The sequence below is a fragment of the Pelodiscus sinensis genome, chromosome 19, assembly GCF_049634645.1.
Source record: "Pelodiscus sinensis isolate JC-2024 chromosome 19, ASM4963464v1, whole genome shotgun sequence".
Taxonomy (NCBI): domain Eukaryota; kingdom Metazoa; phylum Chordata; order Testudines; family Trionychidae; genus Pelodiscus; species Pelodiscus sinensis.
Window position 1 is genome coordinate 9,924,074 of NC_134729.1, and position 21,520 is coordinate 9,945,593.

General features: G+C 47.9%; 1 protein-coding gene across 6 annotated transcripts in view; it reads right to left on the reverse strand.

The window, feature by feature from the left end:
* Positions 1-19,689, reverse strand: part of MAP2K7 (mitogen-activated protein kinase kinase 7) — a 65,026-nt gene extending 45,337 nt beyond the window's left edge. The window contains exons 1-2 of one of the 6 annotated variants that reach the window (XM_075902191.1): positions 19,450-19,684; positions 998-1,045 (exon numbers count right to left, since the gene is read on the reverse strand). In XM_075902191.1, the coding sequence (XP_075758306.1) occupies positions 998-1,045; positions 19,450-19,573 (172 nt within the window). In that variant the 5' untranslated portion in view covers positions 19,574-19,684. Of the gene's footprint in view, positions 1-751; positions 1,046-19,449 lie in introns of all 6 variants that reach the window. The other 5 variants (XM_075902193.1, XM_075902187.1, XM_075902189.1 and 2 more) reach the window with 5 other exon arrangements.
* Between the last annotated feature and the right edge of the window lie 1,831 nt (positions 19,690-21,520).

Genomic DNA, 21,520 nt, shown 5'->3' on the forward strand with positions numbered 1-21,520 from the left:
TATTCGACAGTCCCTGAGGGCAGGGCCGGCAGCCAGTGTGCTCCCAACCCTACTCCCAAGGAACCCCCTGCCATCCGTATCAGGAGGCTCCACCCTGCCCCCTGCACCCTCCATGCTGTTGCGTCTATCAGAGACGGCAGTGGTGGTAGGTGCAGGCAGATCTGGTGCTTGTGGTGAGCCTGCTTAAAAGCCAACTCTTTACAGACGCCAGCTCCGCTCCCCCCAGCTTGCTCTCTCTGATACAGAGGCAGCAAGCAGGGGGCGAGGGGGGAAGAGGGGAGTATATGTATTCAACAAGATTAACCAATAAGCCAAGGCTTATCAGTTAATTGTATAGTCAACACCACGCTGACATCCCTAAAAAATACCTCCCACTTTGGTGCTAAGCTACTCGGTGGCCATCCACCATATTTAATTTGAGGCTGTGCCATCGACATGGCATCTAAGCCTTCACCCCCAAAAAAGCCCCTCTTGGCTATCAAGTAGTGCCCAGCACTCAAAGAAAAGGCATGTTAGCTCAAATGTCCTGCCCAAATTCAACATGGAAAAATTACATTTGGCCTTCCTAAAATTCCTGCTGTAGTTTCAACTGGACACAAGATTCTTCTTCACTTGCTAACTAACAATGCTCAGAGCACACTCTCGGTGTGTGCTGTTCAGCGGCTGCTGCGTTCCAGCCCAGAGATGGCTGTGTGAGGTGAAGGCGACAACTGCCTACCTCTAGTCTAGGGTCCACGTGTTTCATACTTACCTGCTAGAAAGCCTCAGATGGCAGGCACAGTGGTGCAAGCTATTCTTAATGCTGCTGCTAGGTGTAAATGGCCGTGTATGCTTGATCAACGGTGGTGGTAGCAGGTGAATATGGGAACGATGGGGGAGGGGAGGAGGAGAAGACAGACAGCAGGGAAGTCAGACAGGTGGCATTTCTATGCAGTTGAAGGAAGCGGTAAGGAAATGATGCAGGAAATCCAAGCAGCGATGATAAAAAGTTTGGTACCTGCTCGTTGGGACGGAGCGGGAGCAGGGCTTAGAGTGATCACAATAACTGGATTGGGAAAAGGAAGAAAAAAAACAACACGATAAATCACAACAGAAACAATTGAGTCATCAAAAGAAATCAAATCATATTCCGGGCAGGGGGCGAATTGATTCTGGGGTGAGGGATGGAGAATGGTGAGAAACCAACAGAGGGCGACAGACAAGGTGAAAAATGGGATGCACCATACAGTGAAGTACCTCACAGCCCTGGGCAGCCATTCCCCAAGTGTCTCAAATGTGCAGGCAGCAGCTGTTCCCTTCCCATTTCCTTCCACTGCAGCAAACTCTCTGTAGCCCACTCAGCCATACTAGTGCTCCAGCCTCCCTGCTCCTTTCTTGAACCGCACCTGTCACCTCCTTCCCATTAGGTCAGGCGAGCTCTGCCCCATCACTATGCTCAGGCTACTTACAGTTCAGAGAGGCTTGTGATTCTACCTCCTTCCAAACAGAGTTTGCAGGATTATTCCAAGTCCAGAAGGAACCATTGTGAGGCTCTGGTCTGACCCACCAAACAACAGAGGCCACATTTCACCCACCCACCCAATCCCACAACACGTCCAATAACTTCTGGTTAAGCCAGGGCAGGTTCTTTTAGAAATATGCTGAATCTCGGAATTACAGACAGCCAGTGACAGAGAACCCACAATGGCCTTTGGTAAACTGTTCCAACTGTTAATTCCTCTGCACCTTATTCCTAGTCTGAATCTCTATCGTTGGATCAAGTGATGCCTTTAGTCTGTCAAAAAGCACTCCATTATCAGCTCTTATATCCACTTCCACACCATGGTCAAGCCAACTCCTAACCTTTCTGACAACCTAGAAGACACCTCACATCTCTTCCAGACCCTCTTCCCAACCCTTTCCAGTTTTCAGCAGCCTTTCTGGGCTGTGGACACTTGAGCTGGAAGCGGTATCTGGTGAGATCTCACTGATGCCATTTACAGAGGTAACACCATCTCCCTCCTCCTACTTGATAGTCTCCTACTTGTAAAGCTAAGGATCGCAACAGCTCTAAGCCACAGCATCACAAAGAGCTTGTGTTCAGCTGATCATTTCCCATGACTCAGAGTCCTTTTGTGTCTCCCACCCAGGACTGACCTGGTTTGCTGCTCTCCTGGAGACCGGCCCCCATCCCATGACGACGACCAACATTCTTTGTTCCTAGATGCAGATCTTCCATTGGGCTGCACTAAGAACATGTGCTGCTCCAACGAGTCCAGCTCACCGAGCAATCCCAAGTCCTTTGTATAACTGACCTGTCCTTACTCACCATTAAACCAAACTCTGCGTCAGCTGCACATTTCCTACACACATTTCATATTTTCTTCTGGATCACTGATAAATACACTGAATAGCATTGGTCCAAGAACAGATTCCTATTGGTCTCCACCACAAACACCCCACTGGATGACCACTCCCCCTTACCAATTATTTTTGGAGAGCTAGCAATTAGCCAGTGTCCAACCCACTTAACATGAGCTGCACCGATTTCACAGAGTACTAACATTCTACTTACACAAAGAACAGCTGAGATTGCGCAGATTCCCAGGCCAGAAGGGACCGCTGTGATCATTTGGTCTGGCCTCCTTTACATCACAGGTCAGAGAAATACCCCCAAATAATTCAGTGCAGATCTTTTAGAAAGCCACCCGAACTTGTTTTAAAAACCACCAGCAATGGAGACTTTACGCCAACCCTTGGTAAACTGTTCCAATGGTTAACTACTCTTGTTGTGTAAAATGTGCCCCTTATTGCCAGTCTGAATTCGTCTAGCTTCATTTTTGATCCTGGCTGCTTAACGTGGTACAGTTGCCAGACAGGATTAAGAGACAATAGCTCATCCCTGAATTCATCAGGTCAGGAAATTTTGCTTGAGTTTCTCTCCCACAGATGTAGGCAGGCATCTGTCAAATCATTTGCTGTAATTACAACCCCAGAAGGCTTTCGATGCCTGACTTTTCCACCCTTCCCCCAATCTGAAAAGACATGGCCTCCCCCACCTCACATCACCTTTCACTTCCCAGCTCAGCAAGCGCCTTGTAAAAAGATCAAAATAATATCCAGAGAACTGTAGGAGATCCCAAATTGGTAGCAGATGCACACGTAGGCACAAAGCACAGTTCTGCTCTGAAAAGCAATTTCTCTTACTCTGCAGGTCTGTTTCTGGGTATGCGCTGGAGTTCGATCTGGTGACTGAAATAACTAAAATAGATTTTCCTGCTTTCAACGCCTCCTAGACCCTAGGGAGAGCTGGATTCTCTTCCTTCTCGTGCATCACTCTGGATTGTTTAAGTCCCAATCAGTTTTGCCTGGGAAAACATGCTAAGGGGACAATGTAACACTGCATCCCATATTCTTCAGAGGGACATTAAGATAGGATTATGGCATGATTATGGCATAATTATGATGTGTTTTGTACAAGATGGTCCTGTGAGGTGTCGTTGGAAAAGTTATGATTTGCTGAATATGATTCCCTTATTTGTATGCATGTATCATTTTTGTATCAGAAGTTATAAATATTGTCTACGAGTCTATTTCAAATGGCCCTACTCTGGAACCACCCACAGCCAGCCTCTCAGGTACAATGAAGCAGCCAGAGGGGGCTGATGGCCTATCAGCAAAGACAATGGACTGTAGACTATTGTAACCTTCCTGTGGGCGTTTTTGGCCAGCCTGTAGGCAGGAACTGACATCATCTGTTGTTCCTTGCTCTGGAAATACCCAAGGAAAAGACTGAACGGGAGAAAGTGCTGGGCCCGTGTTAAACACATTTCTAGCCTGTGTATGAAACACCTGGGGATTCCAAACTGCTAAGCAAGTGTAGCTTGTGCCTCAAGAATCTGCAGCCTGTTTGTATCATCTGTCAGGGTAAGAGAATTAATTCAAATCCTAGCTTTCTAGTACATTAAGCTTTGTTTGTGTTTCTGTATATTTACTGTGTAATCTGATTTGAGTGAAGCGTGTGGGAACCGCAGCTCAGAGGGGCTGTTGCATTTCTTCTCTACAAAGAGAGGTGGGCTGGATAATAAATTCACATTGGCTGGAGTCTGGACCAGAGCAGAACAGTACTGCTCTGGGGTCTTAGACTGGGAAGTTGGTGATTATTTTGGCTGCAGCCTCTCTATTGCTGGCTCACATGCAGTGGCGGATCAGAGGCCTGCATGTAAACGCAGCTGGGTATGTTCCCTATCTGTGTGAATGTTGGTGGGAGTGTAAGATGGGGCGTGTGTCTGCAGCTTCTCACAGCAGCACAGTGAGAGGGAGCCCAGGCTAGTGGGACAGAGGGTTCAGTGGTACCCCAATTAGAGGGGGCACCACAGAGGCAATCCATCTCAGACAGGAACCACCAGGAGTCACTGGATTGCATATCTAGAGAGGATGCCCAAGGAATGGATCCATGATTATCCTCACAACTAAAGATGTAAGTGAGTAGTACCTAGGCTTATCGGGTAGTTGAGTGGACTACTCACAATGCCCTCCCCCACCTTGCTGCCTCTACCAGAAGCAGCAAGGGCGGGGGGAGCAGGAGCCAGTGCTGGGCAGAGTGGGAGGGGGGGGGGAGTGAAGCCCTGTCCACAGCCAGCCCAGGCAGCCATGGACAGGGGCTGCTCCAGCCAGGAAAGCAGCCCAGTTCAGTCCCAGCTCATGCCAGGCCTGGGACCTACATTTAAACTGCAGAGCTGCAGCAGGGGTACCAAAAGCTGGACCAGCAGGCAGCCCAGCTCTTAGTATATTTAAACTGCAGAGACGCAGTGGGGGTAGCTCCTGGACCCGGCATAAGCCGGGACCAAGCGCCTTCCCTTATCAACTAATCATGTAGTCGATAAAAATTCTATTGACTACATGATTAGCCAATTACCCGTCTCTTAACATCCTTGCTCAGAATCCAGGTTTAGTTTGCAGCACTGGTGGGGGAGGGGATACATCTGACTGTGAACTACAGACATAATACAGCCCCCTCCTCTGGGGCTACTGGGATGGTGATTTCTCGGTGGTTCGCCGAGTGGATGTGAATACACTTTCAAACAAGGAAGTGAGTGTCCGCAGCTCTTTCTGGTTAGTGCAAACAGCCCACCTTAGCCTTTGCTACGCCCACACAGTGAAACTGACATGCTTGTTTGAGCTGCAGCAGAGCAACTATTGTTACCACTAGATTATAGTAGCATCTAGCTCTCACTCAGCTTTCAGATCCCATTCTGCAGGATGCTGCACTAAGGATGCAAAACTAGACTCTGACCCCAAAAAGCTTATAGTCCATGATGCCACAAACGGAGCCTTGCAACCCATGTACCTGCTCTGCACTGGTCCTTCAGGCCCCGCTCCTGGAGTCACGTGTTTTCAGGAGTCTCCTCTTCTATTTTTAGAAAATAAACTAAGTTCTGGAGGGAGGGGGACTGAAAAAGTGACCCTCCTCCCCCAACAGTTCAAGAAACTCAAGGAAAATGAGAGACCACAACATATTTTTTCCCCCCCAAATCTCAAGTTTATGCCAATCTCCTGCTTGGGAGGAGGGGCAGGCCTATGATTCTCATGGTAGGCAGTACCACAAATCACAAGATCAAAAAGTAGGAATAAGAATAAGGATTAACTTAGGCCAGATGTGGACACAGCTGGACAGCTCTACATTGGTTTGATTTCTTGTATATGTAAATAAGAAATATATAAATCAAGAGCAAAAATCACCGCTGGCTTTCTCTCTTCTGGTTCCAAGGCTGGAAAGCACCACTTTGATCATGTGCATTACTGTGCAATCTGACCTCCTGTATGGCATAGGCCACAGGCATCCCCCAAATAATTCCTTTTGAAGAAGAACTGATCCTTTTTTTTAAAAAAAAAAGCATCCAATAGGATTTTAAAACTGCCAATCATGGAAAACATTAAAAAAAAAGAGAGAGAGAGAAAAGAAATGGAACAAAAATATAATGAAAACCCAAGCAAGGTCAGTTCCTGACCTAGCTGTCAAGGCCTTCACTAGACGGCAGGATGTCCTTGGTCAGGGCCATGATCAGGCTTGGCTTATGGGAACAGCAAGCTATGGACAGGAATAAATGGTCACGTTGTACTTCTCTCAGTGTCTGCAAAGATGGAATTAAAAAAAGAAAAATTGATAGAGACTCCACCACTGCCCTTGGTAAATTGTTCCCTTACTGTTGAAAAAAAAAATCTACACCTTAAGTAGGATCTACCCTTATCTGTTACACTGAAGAGCTGTTTGTCAAATACCTGTTCCCAATGTAAGTACTTACAGCCTATGATCAAGTCATCCCTTAACCTTCTCTTTGTAAAACTAAGCAAGTTGAGCAGCTTGAACCTCTGAGCTGGCATTTTCCTGTGGGCATCCCTGGAGCTCAACGAGGGATCTAAAGCAAAACCGGATTTGTAGACTATTTTGGAGGGGATATTCCATGCCTAGAAGGAGCATAAACGTTTGTGGGAGAAGTGTTCACAACCTTTTTTAAAGAGCCGCCTTTCATCTCCCCTGCCCAGTTTCTTCACTCACAGGGTCTAGTAACAGACCTGCCACTTTCTATCCATTAGAAAGCATGTATCCAGGGCAAGCTGCTTCAGTCATTTCTTTCAACTGCTCAATTTGTGCTGTAGGTCAAGGCAGTGTTATTAGCACAAAAGGAGATGGTCTGCCATTCAAAAATTGTTATGTCATAATCACCCACTGATCTTCATCCTGTCCCAAATGGCAAACTATAATCACTTGTGAACAAAGGGAGCAGGGACTTACACAATCCCTGGTGCTGCATCTCGATAATAGCGGCCTCCAAAATTCCTTGCTTCAGGGTCAAGCTCACCCATTGCAATAGCAAGTTTCATCAAATGCCGCACTGAATCTCGGATCCAAAGAAACCAATTTTCTACTCTCTTCTCTCCTTGCTCAACAGCTCTTGGAAATGTTCACACTTTACTTCGAGGAATGATTTGACATTGTTATTTCAGCCCATTTGATTGCCTGTTTTCTACCTTCTCCTTGAGCTCAGCAAGTCAGAAAAAACTCACAGTGGCCACTAGCGCATCCATTTGCAGATAGTGACTTTCAGGTTTACAGCAGAACTAGAAGATTTACCCAGCATTGCTCAGGTCCCTAACTCAAATACAGGCAGTCCCCGAGTTACGCGGATCCGACTTATGTCGGATCCGCAGTTACGAACAGGGCTTTTCTCGCCCCGGAGGACAGGAGCGGCGGGACGCCCAGATGCGCCACGGTCCTGCCGCCCGTGTCCTCCGGGGCGAGAAAAGCTGCTCCGTGTCTCCCTGGTCTGCTGGGGGGGTAGCCGCCAGCTCCCCCCAGCAGACCAGGGAAACGGGGAGCAAAGCCGCGGAGGACCCGGGCGGCGGGACCGCGGCGCGTCTCGGTCCCGCCGCCCGCGTCTCCCTGGCCTGCTGGGGGGGAGAGGGGGTGCGCAGCTAGTGCGCCCCCCCCCTCCCCCAGCAGACCAGGCTTTTCTCTGGACACCTGTGGTAGAGCAGCTGGGGTGCTGCTGGTTTCTCCGGACACCTGTGGTAGAACGCTCTGGGCGCTACTGGACCAACCCGGCAGCACCCCAGCTGCTCTGCCCCAGGCATTCTGATTCAGCCGCTGCTGGTCAGTTTCAGCAGCAGCTGACTTGGGGACGCCTGGGGCAGAGCAGCTTGGGTGCTGTTAGGTTGGTCCAGTAGCGCCAGATTAAGAACCCCAGGCGTCCCCAAATCAGCCGCTGCTGAAACTGACCAGCGGCTGACTACAGGAAGCCCGAGACAGAGTTGCTCTGCCCCGGGCTTCCTGGAATCAGCTGCTGATCAGTTTCAGCAGCAGCTGACTTGGGGACGCCTGGGGTTCTTAAGTTGAATCTGTATGTAAGTCAGAACTGGCGTCCAGATTCAGCCTGTTGAAACTGAGCAGCAGCTGATTCCAGGAAGCCCGGGGCAGAGCACTGGTCATTTTCAGCAGCGGCTGAATCTGGACGCCAGTTCCGACTTACATACAGATTCAACTTAAGAACAAACCTACAGTCCCTATCTTGTACGTAACCTAGGGACTGCCTGTAAGTTGCTTTTCTTCATTTAAATCATTGCTCTGGGGTGGGGCTGAGGAGGAGTGAGTATATGGGCTGACATGGGGAGTGAGTATTACCCCAGCCCTTTCTCATCTCAGCAGCTTGGGGCCAGGCGAGAAGTACCTCTCCATGGCCACTGCATGGGGACAGACGGATGGACACACACAAACTCTCTGAAATATATACTAGAGAGCTGTCCCTTTCTCCACCTCTGCCTCCTGCTGGCCCAGAGGAGTTACAGCTGTCCTGGACCCCATCTCTGGCCCTTTGCTGCCCCCTGTCATCATTCTGCCCTCCTGCCAAATCCCTCCCTTTCAATTTTATGAGAAACAATCGAATTCCACACACACCCCATTATCCTGGCACAACCAGCCGGATGAGACTGCTGCATACCACATTTAGGGGTCCTAGTTCTTGCCGTTTAAGTGGAACAAACGGACTCACGGATGGACGAACAGACAGAGGCTCACATTTCTAAAACAGACGGTGCTAGAAGACTTGTCCAGCATTGCCTGCGTTTACCCCAGGGCAGGGGGGAGGCCCACGCAGGCCGCCTGCTGGCTTCTGCCTGGGGTTGGGGTGGGAAGCAAAAGGGTTTGCACGGGCTGCCCACCGGCTTCTCCTCGGGGCCAGCCCAGAGTGGGAGGGGGCGGGTCCTCAGGGCTGCCCAAAGAGATGAGAGCGGTGCTGCCAGGGCAGCAGTAGCGGCTGGGCTCCTGCAGCCCCAGGTAAGCCCCAGAATCCAGGTAAGCTATTGGGAGGAGGCAGTGGTGCAAGGAAAGGAGAGGGCAGGAGGGAGCCACTGGTCTCTGTAGGAGCCATGGGGAGGGGGAGGGAAGCTCCTCGCTCCCTGAAGAAGCCACATAGGGTAAGGAGGGAAGACCCCAGCTCCAGCAGAAGCTGGGAGGAGGTCTCAGTTACATAGGGCTACATAATTTGTAAGGAGGGCCCTGTGCTGTGGGTCATGGGAGCCAGCACAAAGGGGGGGGGGGGAAGAGAGAGAGAGAGAGCAGACACCCTGCACAGAACCTTGCCCATGGCCAAAAACATTCAGAGCCCTTCCCCCAGCTGGCCACTGTCTTACTGGTATGGCCTCCCTGCTGTGGTCACTCTGCAGTATGACTTTCCTTCCTAGCAGCCCCCTCTCTTTCAGTGTTATGGAAAACAATCCCATTCCAGGCAGATCCCATTTTCCTGGCACAGCCAAACCCTGACCTGGCTTTAAGTTAGGACAAGAGGAAGCACCATTCCAAATTTTGTGCGCCTAGCTCTTACCGCTTAGGAGGAGTTCTTGAACAGACAGATTCACAACTGGACAGACAGATGCACATTTCTAACTTATATAGACAAATGACAGAATAAGAACAGTCTGGAACAACCTTCCGAAAGGAGTAAAGAGAAGTAACTACTTAATTAGTTTTAAGATGGAGCGTGATGAATTAATGAACAGAATAAGCGACAAGGAGTCCTGTGGCACCTTATAGGCTAACAGATGTATTGGAGCATAAGCTTTTGTGGGCAAAGACCCACTTCCTCAGATGCATCTGACAAAGTGGGTCTTTGCCCATGAAAGCTTATGCTCCAATACATCTGTTAGACTATAAGGTGCCACAGGACTCCTTGTCGCTTTTGCGGATCCAGACTAACACGGCTACCCCTCTGTTAATGAGCAGGATGATGTGCTTTCAACAGTAGGAGACTGGACTTCTTGAACTAGGAGGACCCTTCCCATCCTATACTCCTAAGCCACTCTCAACCTGAATTTAACACTGATAAAGTAAAATGAGTTGGCCAGCTTCATCCAGAACCACATCAGAGCTATCTCCTTGCAGTTCCTATTGTCTAATAAACCCAAACCCACTAATGGTTCATTCCCATCTTTTCAATAGCCAATGAATCCACCAATCAGCACACACCTTTAATTGTTCCATCCATTCTCCTTTCCCTTGTATGCGTCTTGACAGCTGTCTAATTCTTTACTTGTTTTTTAATAGACCTAACAAATCTCTTAATGTTCTCACAGCTTTCCTTTAGAATAGCAGGGCAATTCCTTCTCAGGAAGCAATCAGAGCCCAATGTTTTAAAACATCTTCCTCACTGATGTTAAGTTCAGAGAAATACTTCACAGAAAAATTACTGTTCAAGAAATGAACAAAGGTAACACCCAAACAATTCAGCAGCCTGAGCATTGCTTGTGTTTTCCGGCTTTTCACCAGAGTACATCTCTCTCTGGTTTACTCAATTTAACCCAATAGCAGGAGGGAATGTCCCACTGTTTTAGATTGTGAAGATACATGGTGGGGGAGGAAGGTGTCTCTGGTCTGCCCATCCACCAGCTGGTCACAGAATTCAGGCCCTGTCACTTGAAGAAAGGGCTCGCTGAGTTAGGAGAAATATAAAACTAAACTCGGCAGTTCAATAGGACAGATTCTGTCACAATGCAGCAATCTACACATCCATTCCATGAAGTCGGTAGCTTGATCCTATAAGCCTCCCTTTACTGAAGTGTGCTGTCCTGCTGACTTCAATGGGATTACTCACCGAGGGACGGCTGCAGGATTAGGCCCAGCAAGTTGCTTTTGTTCCCCTTCAAGCACAGACCACGTTCCACAGGCAACAAAGCTCAGCAGCCTAACAGGCTGGTTCCGGAGAAAAATCCTTGGCTAAGGCTGTAGAACGTGGGTGGTTGCAGCAGCTAAACTCCTACCCTGGCTCCTGCCACAGAGCCTGCAACTAAATTATCATCACTTCTTCCAGAGCCACAAGGCTATCTGAGAAAAAAAAAAGACAGCACCAACAACACAACCGAAAAGCTCAGTCACTTCTGGGGGAGTTTCTCTTGGACCAATCGGCCTTGTGCTAACTAGCCCAGGCACAGGTGCTCTTGGGGGAGGAAGACATTTCCCAAGCTCCTCAACTCTCTCTCTGATTCGTTCAGCTGCATATTAAGGTGTGGCTAGAGTCAGTAGGGTAACTGTGTCTCAACAATCCCTCTTTGGTCACTTATAAGTGTCACCTCCCTCTTCCTCTTGCAACCCTTTGCAGTGCCACATCTGTCAGAAGATCCTTGGGATTGGTCCCTAAAGCACCACGTGTGCTGAAGCCACAGTAGATATAGGATGCTCCTCTGACTCAGATTCATAAGACTGGAAGGGACAACTGAGATCATCAAGCCTGATCTCCTACCTGACAAGGGAAGAGAATTCCACCCTGTGATTGCTGCATTACCTTGTTAGCAAGCTGTCCTGCCCACCAATCAAGCTAAGTTTTCTTCGGTTTCACCTCATGGCTTCTATGTACCACACTGAATTCTTCCTCTCTTCTGGCGAGCAGACTTTCCCCCTTCTCTACACATCTGTATCTCGCAGATGTGTAGTGCACCTTTGTACGAGGTCTTGATTTAAGATACTGTTTCTACTGCCCAAAGTAAACATCACCCCCACTAATTGTGCAGAGCTATGGAGCAGGAGCTGGATTCTGTTCTGCTTCATGCATCAATTGTTCAGCATGATCACTATTTATTATAGGTGACAAGAGCCAGTGGCAGAAAGAACCTAGTAGATTTTTCCACATCTAGCTCCATACTCAGAAGGTCCTTATACATGTAGTATCTGAGCAGCTACAGCTCCATTGCTGTCTGACTAAAAGGGAAAAGTCACTTCTGATCCCATTCAATTTGGATATGGGGCAGAGAGAGTAAAAAAGAGCACGATGTACAAAGTAAAACAGCACTAGGAGGTCAAGCTGGCGGTCTTGGTTCTTCTTACCCTTGAAAAGATGCAACATTTCTGCCAGCTGCTATGGGTGCATGGCCTGCACAAGTCACCAGAGGGTAATGCCAATGGTCCAAACATCTCTCAATCCTGATTTCACAGCGTGGAATCTCAGCAAACACTCTGGACAGCAACAGTACCCCAGAGCCCTCAAACCGAGTGGACAGATTCTCTCAGACTGTCCATTCCCTGGACACTACTTCATAGAGTTTAAGGCCAGAAGAGACTATTCAATCCTCTTGTCTACCACAGAACATTAAATTTCATCCAGTTACCCCTGTAATGAATTTAATAGCTTGGATGAAATTACAGCATTTCAGTCCTCTGAGGACTGAACTGTTGTGTGTCATAGGCAGAGACCAGGCAAGACCAAGGTCCCGTCAAACCCTCTGCAGTGGCAATGAATCATTTACATGAGACCTGCCCAGATGATCCCAGCAGGCAACCTATACTCCATACAGTAGAGAAAGGTGGAAAAACCCTACAGTATATATTAGATGCCTCAATTGTTCAACCTGGTTATAAGACAATGAAAGGGGAAAAGTCTGCTCGCCAGAAGAGAGGAAGAATTCAGTGTGGTACATAGAAGCCATGAGGTGAAACAGAAGAAAACTTAGCTTGATTTGAACTCCCGTAAGTGTAAGAGTCTACTCATACAGATCTTTTTAAGAACATAAAAATGGCCATACTGGGTCAGTCCAATGGCCCATCTAGCCTAGAAGCCTGTCTGACAAAAGGCAGTGCAAAATGCATCAGGGAACGAACAAAATAAAATGACTGAGTAATCACAGTCCCAGCTTCTGAAAGTCAGAGGCTTTGTCCCTCACCACCTTGGCTAACAGCCACTGATGAACCTATCCTCCATCAACTTATGGAATATTTTTTTAACCTCAGTTATACTTCTGGCCCTTATAACACTCCCTGAAAACAAGTTCCACTAGTGGACTGCATGTTGGGTGAAGAAGTACGTATATTTGTTTAAAATCTGCTGTCTATTCATTTCATTGGGTGAATCCTGATTCTTGTGTTATGTGAAAGGGTAAACACCACATCCTTCATCACTTTCTCCATACCATTCCTGGTTTTACAGGCTCTCTCTTTTTCAAGCTGGCCGGTGCCCAGTCTTTTTTATTCTCTCTCATACAGAAGCTGTTCCATACACCTAAATTTTTCTTGCCCTTCTTTTCGTGGCTCAGGTTGTAAGATGCTACAGGCACTAGATCCATTACAAAAGGGAACTGTTATTTTTCCAGATTTAAGAGGATAACACCAGGACAAGAATCATCCTGATCTGGATTCCTGAGAAACACCTGATATTATTAAATGCTATTTTTGCTTTTCAACACTTGCACTTCTGCAATTTGAATGAAATTGAATTTCAGATTCTGGTCAGTTTCACTTTCATTTGTAGCTGGTTTCACTTTTCAGTTCTTAGATGTATTGTTGGGCTTGCAAACGGGGATATTTGCCATCCGAAGGGAGGAAAACAACCATTTTCTTTGATTTAAAGATAAACCATAATAAACCTTAATAGTAGATTTTGTATCTTTTTTGTTATAATCACCAAAAATACTTCTGGGTTAGTAGTGACAAGTAGCTCTAAAAAAACATTTGCAGAACAAGAGTTTGGTATATAGACAAAACCCACCTGAACTGATATTTTTACTGTATTCTACACTCTGACACCACATCAGGGTGTTCCCTAGGCAGCATGTTCCAGCCACAGAGTGTGATGCACTGAACAAAGGATGGCCTGGCACTGGTGAATCCTAGGTTCTATTTGTGGCTCTGTCATTAACCTGCTGGGTACCCTTGACCCTGCCACTTAGCCTCTATGTGCTTCTGTTTCACCTTGGCCGTCAAGATTATAAACTTCTCAGGACAGCAACTGTCACTTGCTATGGACAAAAAGCAACATGAGGCCCCCTTCTGAGTTAGGGCATGGAGTAGGGATATGGGGCTGCTGGCTCCCAGCCCAGGAAGGCTTGGAGTCGGCCACCTTGTGTGTGTGGGAGGGGCGGGGGGGGGGGGGAAGAGCGAAAGGGAAGGGAGAGGGCCATAACCTGGAGTTTGCAGCCTCGCATGAGTAGGGGCAGGGCCGCTGGTTTCTAGCTCACACAGGCTCAAAGCCAGCACAAGGTCACAGGCCCTGCCTACAACACGGAGGCCACTCCAGCCCAGCCGTGATAAGCGAGGGGGCCACTCCAGCCCAGCGAGCTTGAACAACTCCTCTACACATTCCCATTTAATCAGTTAATTGGTGAAATGTAGTGTTTAACTGGTTAACTAATTAAATGGGCTCATACATCTCTACCATGTAGGTGCCTCTAAAATATACCCTAAAATGCCCTACAAATTGTATTTGGTAAAAAAGCTCATTTCTTTCTTCGTCATTAATGCTACCAGAGCTTCTAACAAGTGAGATGATTTTTAAAGTCCAATTTACTTGTTACTATTTATGCTGATTGCTTTCTTATTTAACTCAACATGGGCAACGTAAAGGCAATTACAGTTTGTCTCTCTTGCAGGTTCTCAGCCATGGGTTGCACACACATCATGTTTAGACATGAAGCGTTTAGAATTCCCACTTCATTTTAAGCCAAAAACGGTATTATTTTTACAAAACCTGAATTAGGAGCCAAATTTGTTTTCTTTATTCCATCACACTCTCCCTTAACACTGTGCAGCTCAATCCATTAGCATGGCTGTCGTCCACCTTCACTCCAGACAACTGTTCTGGATACTAACACATCAGTGGGCAGATCAGCATTCTGGCAGGGTTCTAGAATTCCCGGAACACAAAGTTTTCTTGAATTATGGCAAATCACCCATTGCCTATGCTAAGGGAGCTTCCAGGGAGCCCTTCAAACATTTCCATGAAAACCTCTTTGCTGAGCTTTTCGAACAAGCACAGCTGCGATTCCTATCTTGGCATTTCCAGCTCCCTCACCCAACAAGCCAAGGGTTCCAAACAAGCACCAACTGGCCAGCAACAGAACCCAAGCTTAGTAACCCGCCTACCCCACTTCTCACCATTACTAATTTTCAATCCCAAGGAAGCAACACGCCAACATTCTTCAAAAGTGCAGGACACAGCAAAGCCTTCCTGCTTTTCCAGTCCAGCATGATTAAAGAAGGGGTGGGAAACCTTTCTTGGATTGGAATCACACACAAGTGAGAAGCAAAATAAAATAAAATAAAATAACCCTCGTTGACCTGGCCTCTTAAGTCAGGAGGGGAGGGAAAAGTCTCATTATACAGGTCCCAGCTGAGAAGCAGGAGAAAAAAAAAAAAAAAAAAAAAAGACACTCCCCTCAAGCTCCAGCCCCACAGAAGATTGGGGGGGGGGGGGCAATTGGTGGAGGCACAGGGACTCAGGGCTTATCCCCATGGCTAGGTTAACTCTTTAGTGGCCCAAAGCTCAGAGCAAAAATGAGGGGCTCACAGTGGGGGGGGGGCGCGCTGCCAGGGAGCAGACTGGAGGAAAGGGTGCAGAGCCTGGGAGGAAAAGCGAGAAGGAGGGTGTCGGAGTGGGTTGGGGGATAAGGGACCGGGTGCAGGATCTGGGCAGGAGGGAGGGTGCAGGAGTGAAGTGGGAGTGCAGGGTCTGGGCAAGAGGGAAAGAGCAGGAGCAGGTTGTGGGGACTAGGCTGGAGGAGGGTGCAGGAGCAGGGTGGAAGTCAGGGTGAAGAAGTGGTGTGGGAGTGCAGGAACAGGCTAGGGGTGCAAAGTCTGGGCAAGAGGAAGGTGCAAGAATGGACTGTAGACAGGGAGGCAGGGTCTGAGTAAGAAGTGAGCCACCAAAACTGTGGTGTTCAACACACTAGCCACTAGCTACATGTGGCTATTTGGCTGTTGAGTGTGGCTGATTCACTATAACTTCATAACTGGTTGGACACTACGGAACTAAAACAAGCACAGATTTCACTAAAGGATTTGGTCCTTTCTCCAAGCAAAATAAAAGCCCCAATAGGATGCTTCTAATCTATACTCTGTGGAGCACCAATGCAAGATTGCATCCTGCAATACGTTCTCCGGGGTTCTGTCCATTCCAGTGTAAATGTCACAGGAACATCTACCAGTTTTTCTTGGTGAGACTGTTGCAAAGGCTAATAGATCTCACAGGCAGAAAGTCTTCCCTTAACATGCAGCATATTCCTCCAAGTCATGCCCTATTGTAGCACTGTAAATAATTCCACTTTTGTTCCTATGCCCTTCTAATCCTTATAGGCTCATGAGCCCTTCCCCTAACTGTGGCCCTACAAAAAATGAGCAGTACTTTATACTGAGCAGTCTGGCTTCTATAGGTGTCAAAGGGCTTGGAAAAAAAAGAAAAGAAAAAAACCACACACCAATTACCCCTGCTGTAAAACGAGAATGAAGTGGTATGAAGAATGTAGCAGTACACCAAGTTTAGAACCCAGGCATCCTCAAGCATTGGGGCCTAGGTCTAAATGTCGAGACTGCTGTGCCCCAATGAGTGTACATCTCAGACATCATCTCGTCTACCATTTCACCCCAGCAAACACCTGAAGAGCTGAACTAGTCCTGATCCAACACAATAGAATGGAACCATTTTTGGCCAAATGAACTGTCAAAGCTAAAATATGTTACAGAGATGTATTGTTTTGACAATCATTTGGAACGTTTTTCGGTCCAGGGCTTGAAAGACAGATCCTCACACTAGATCATGACAGCTAAAGCACTGGCCTGGGAATCCCAAGTTCAAGTCCTCAGTCTGCATGATACAGAGTAGAGATCCCAGATCTTTCTGAATCAGGTAGACCAGGGAGTAGAACATGGTTCTCTCACATTCCAGCCCAAAAACCCTACAAATACTTTCCTTGTTCCACAGTAACTAAGTAAAAGCTTTAAAAACCTCTCTCAAACATAGTCCATATTTAGTGCATACAGATAAGCCTTTGAAAATTCTACTTGCCCTTAGCAAATAATTATTTCATCATTGCCATAATAAGGCTGAGCAAGTAGATTGGATTACTATATAGTAAGTAATTCAGAGGGGTGGCCGAGTTAGTCTGTTACAGGAAAAACTTTAAAAACAACAAATAGTTTAGTAACATTTTAAAAACTAACGTGTTTTAGTCTTTAAAGTGCTACTAGACTATTCATTGTTTTTTAGTGATAGAAATGTAGCCGTGTTAGTCTGGTGTAGCTGAAACAAAATACAGGACTATGTAGCACTTTAAAGACTAACAAGATGGTTTATTAGATGATGAGCTTTCGTGGGCCAGACCCACTTCCTCAGATCAAATAGTGGAAGAAAATAGTCACAACCATATATACCAAAGGATACAATTTAAAAAAATGAACACATAAGAAAAGGACAAATCACCCTTCTGTTCTGAAATGTGATTTGTCCTTTTCTTATGTGTTCATTTTTTTAAATTGTATCCTTTGGTATATATGGTTGTGACTATTTTCTTCCACTATTTGATCTGAGGAGCTTTCGTGGGCCAGACCCACTTCATCATCTAATAAACCATCTTGTTAGTCTTTAAAGTGCTACATAGTCCTGTATTTTGTTTCATTGTTTTTTAAGTTTTTATATAGTAAATACCTATTATGATTGTCCAACGTTGGTATTGATCAGTTTAAGGTTAAATTTTCTCCCTCCCCTGTTCCCTTACTCCTTAAAACAAAACACACTCAGGTTAGCAGCCGACCAAGGGACAGTTTCAATGTGGTAACTACACAACTGATTGGGGAGCTAAGACACGGACTCTGTGCCATTGTGGGAGAGACTTGAAGCAGCTGCTAAGAGTCTGCTTGACAAGTAGCTTTTGAACACTGATCATCTTGCAATCTTGCCAGAAATTATTACCTGATAGGTTAGTGGGCCAGTAGCAGAATTTAGCACTCCTAAGGCTTGTCGTGAACATATAATCACAACCATCATTTAATTACACAATCCTCAAATTATTTAAAAAGCCCTCATCTCCATAATATTTGAGCTACTCACACACTAACAGATTTTATCTTCATAAAACCCCAGTACCACCTTACTGGACAAACAACATATTACAAATGGAAGACTGCATTACTGGATAGATTAAGAGACTCAAAGCCTGAGACTAAGGCATTCACTGAACTGAGATCTCTCAAGTCCTATTCTCCTATCAGAACATGCTTCCTACCTTCCATTCATATACACCAGACATTAGCGGTAAATGCATGTTCTTCCTCTACAGCTGGCTAGCCAGAACCAAAGGCAGAAAGGACACACAAACACTTCTACATCTAACTATCCCACATGATACATGTCAGTCAGTTGCACAATCTGCTTTTGGTAGACTCATATGTCACAAGTCAATTTGCACAAGCATGCATGCACAAACATATTCCCGACATGTTCCAAGCATAGTGGAAGTACCAGACGAGATAAGAGACCGTCATTTCCACCCAAATCACTGCACATTCGCAACATTAAAAATCAGACTCTACCCCAATCATAAAGTATCATCTATCTTATTCTCAGACCCATCAATGTGCAATCTCTCTGAAGGCTCAGTAGATGACTATACCAAAAGCACTTTTTATCGTTAATGTTGTCTCCAAACAAACAGGATACCACATACTAGATCAGCTCATGCTCTCCTTACTTACACAGCCAACAATCTCTCTCTTCTCCTTATACAGGCCTGGTGGCAAAAGGCAATGCCCACTCTTGTCATCTCTAGCTGAACATCCCACTCCCACATACAATCCTTGCTGTACTGTATCCCATACTCCTTGAGAAGTTCCATATTCACCTCACCATTCCCTTTTCTCACAGAATAAGGGGAGCCCCTCCAATCATCCATGTGTAAACCAGACACCTAGTGTGGTTCACTGTCCCATGCAGTGGCACTTAGACCACAGCAACAGATAAGAACAAGAGACCTCTACAGCCTAAGCTGAGAGCCAGCTAGCTTTATAGCTCAAGCTGTAGAGGTTCCTATACTAAGCACCGGAGGTGGCAGTTACACATGCACCCCTCCATCCTCTCCACAGGATAAACTGCAAACCCAGACCCACCTATTCTCCTCCTTTCCTCACAAACTAAACTGGAGAAGTCACCCAGAGTGGAGTCTACTAGTCCCACACACCACTCCTTTCCATCATGACCCACTGTGCTGCACAAGTCCGCAAACCAACCTCTTCAGGCTCAACCCTTCCCCAGAGACACCCCTTCCCCAAACATAGGCCCTTTTCCCTCGGATTCCGACCCCCCTCCCCTCCTCACCCATGGCCCTGACACCCTCCCTATCTCCCTTCTCCAACCCCCTCACCCCCACAGATCCCTGTGGCCCCTGGCTACTCTCTCGCACCCCCACCTGACCTCCCCTATGCCCCTACCAATCTTTACTCGCAGGCCTCAAGCCCCGCCCCTCCCAGCCCCCCGTTAGGTCCCTCCCCTCCAGGACCCACCCCCTCACTTCAAGGCTTGCCACCCCCCACCCCCTAGCCCTCAGGCTTCTCCGCTCGCGCTCCTGTCCTTCCGGGGTCCCCCCCGGCCCCCCGACCTCACCCCCGGAGCCCTCCCCTGTCAGCCTCGCCCCCCGCAGGCCCTTCCTCTCGCGGCCCCCCCTTACTGGGCCGGGCCCGGGCTGGGCTGATCTCCAGGTTCAGGTCGATCTTCCGCCGGGCCTCCCGGTTCTCCTGCTTCAGCTTGGCCTCCAGGCGGGACAGTTTCTGCTCCAGCGAGGACGCCGCCATCTTCCCCCCGGAGCCAGCGCCGCCTCGCAGCCAGAATACACAAACACCGCACTGCGCAGGCGCGGCATGAGCCCACCGAGCCGCCGTAAGCCTGAAGAGCAGGCGCGGGCTTGAACCTGCTGCGCCGCCGTAACTTCGCCACACACCCACCACCGATGAGGGACGTTGGCACGCATGCGTCATCGTCCGCGCCCCCCCTATCCATTGAGCCGAGTCCCACGGACTGGTAAGGAACCCTCACGGGCCGTGGTGATCGCGCAGCGTCATCTGCTGGCAAAGTCCTCGCACTGCAGGTGCCGCTGGGCCTCCAATAGCTGAAGACTCCACTGCGCATGCGATTCTGGTGCCCTCTTGTGGCTGTTATTGGGTATTTCAGTCGACTCGGCCTGTCCCAGGCAATTCTTAGTGCGCACGCGCCCCTGCCTACCTGGCTGGGAGGATTCCTGGGCGTGGCCTTTAGGGAGACCCTTTTCCGTCCCACGTTCCCCTCCTCCTGCAGCCTGGGGACCCTGCTCCTCCCCCCCTTTCCTGCAACTTGTAAACTCTCCCCTGCCCGGGGACGCTGCCCCTTCCTGCTCCTCCCCCAATCTAGGGACTCTAGCCCTTCCCCCTCAACTTTCCCACCCTGGAGATGCAGCTGAGTCTCACCCTAATGCCCATCTGGTGTGGCAGATCTTGTGTGGGTGGGGGGCAGCCCCAGTCTACTGGCATGAAGAATCCCTATAAATCTCCTGATTCAGGTGCCCTCCACCTCCTCTGTCAGGGAGTTGGGTCCCAAATAAACCTCATGTCCCCTAGCAAAATGGGGAGAGCGAGAGCGTGTGCATCATAGTGCATGTCACATAATAGCAAGACAGGTTGTGGCTCAGGGCCCCAAAGCCAGGGTCAGAATGGAGCAGACCAGTCTGAGCCACCTGAGGGGATGCTCTAGTACTTTTCATCCAACAGTGGGAGATGGACATGACAGTGGGGGTGAATGATGGAAGAAATGGATCTAAAACTCAGCAGGATCGGAATGAGGTGTCTCTGGTCCAGGTGAGATTCCCCACCTGACAGAGTGCCTCCAAGTGTGGACCCAGCAATGTCTGATTGGGCTAGTTAAAAATGTGTCTGCTCCCGCAAAGGAGCCACAGAAAGTTGCTGGGCTGGTTGTCCCATCAAGAGCCTGATTTACCAGAGAACTCACAGCCAGATTTCACCTCATCCGAAATGGGTTCACCCCACCTTACCCTGGGGCGCATGCCCCATGAGGGCTTGTGCTGAGTTTTGTGGGACTGGATCCTGGTGTAGGATTTGGGCCTAGACTGCTTGTCTCACTCGGAGGAGAGCCCCAAAAAGTGCACTAAAATACGACTCTTTATTTTTAGGTTGTGTTAGATATTCCCTTGCTTGTCCTCCTGTGTGCACTTTATACCTGTGCCTAGTGATGCTCTAAGCTCTTGCTGCTCAGTAATTAACCAGTGGAACTCACTTCCACAAAGTACCATTGAAGCTAAGAAGATAGCAAGAGTCAAAGCAGGTTTGGATGTTTCCATGAGTAATAGAAACATTCAGAATTAGAATGACAAATATTATAACAGTGGAGTTTAGGGACAGATTTGCTGCTCCGGTTGGGGTCTAGGAGGAATTTTCCCCTGGTACTGAGGTTATTCCACTGCTCTCCGGATGGTGAGGAGGGAGGCTCACTAGGGTCGGATGCTGGAGGAAGCCAGGCTAGATGGGCCCCTTGCTGCAATTGGCAATGCAACCTGGCAATTCCTATGTTCCATATGAGGATTTCAAGGGGCTGGTGTCCACAGTGATTAATGGAGCCTCCTCTGGCTCAGTGTCCTGTGGTGTGAAAGAGGTAAGGAGCTTATCTGAGCTGATTAGGGATATACAATTCTATTTAATTGGTTAACTTGTTAAACATGTTTATGCTCCATTATGTTTAACCTGTTAGCCAGT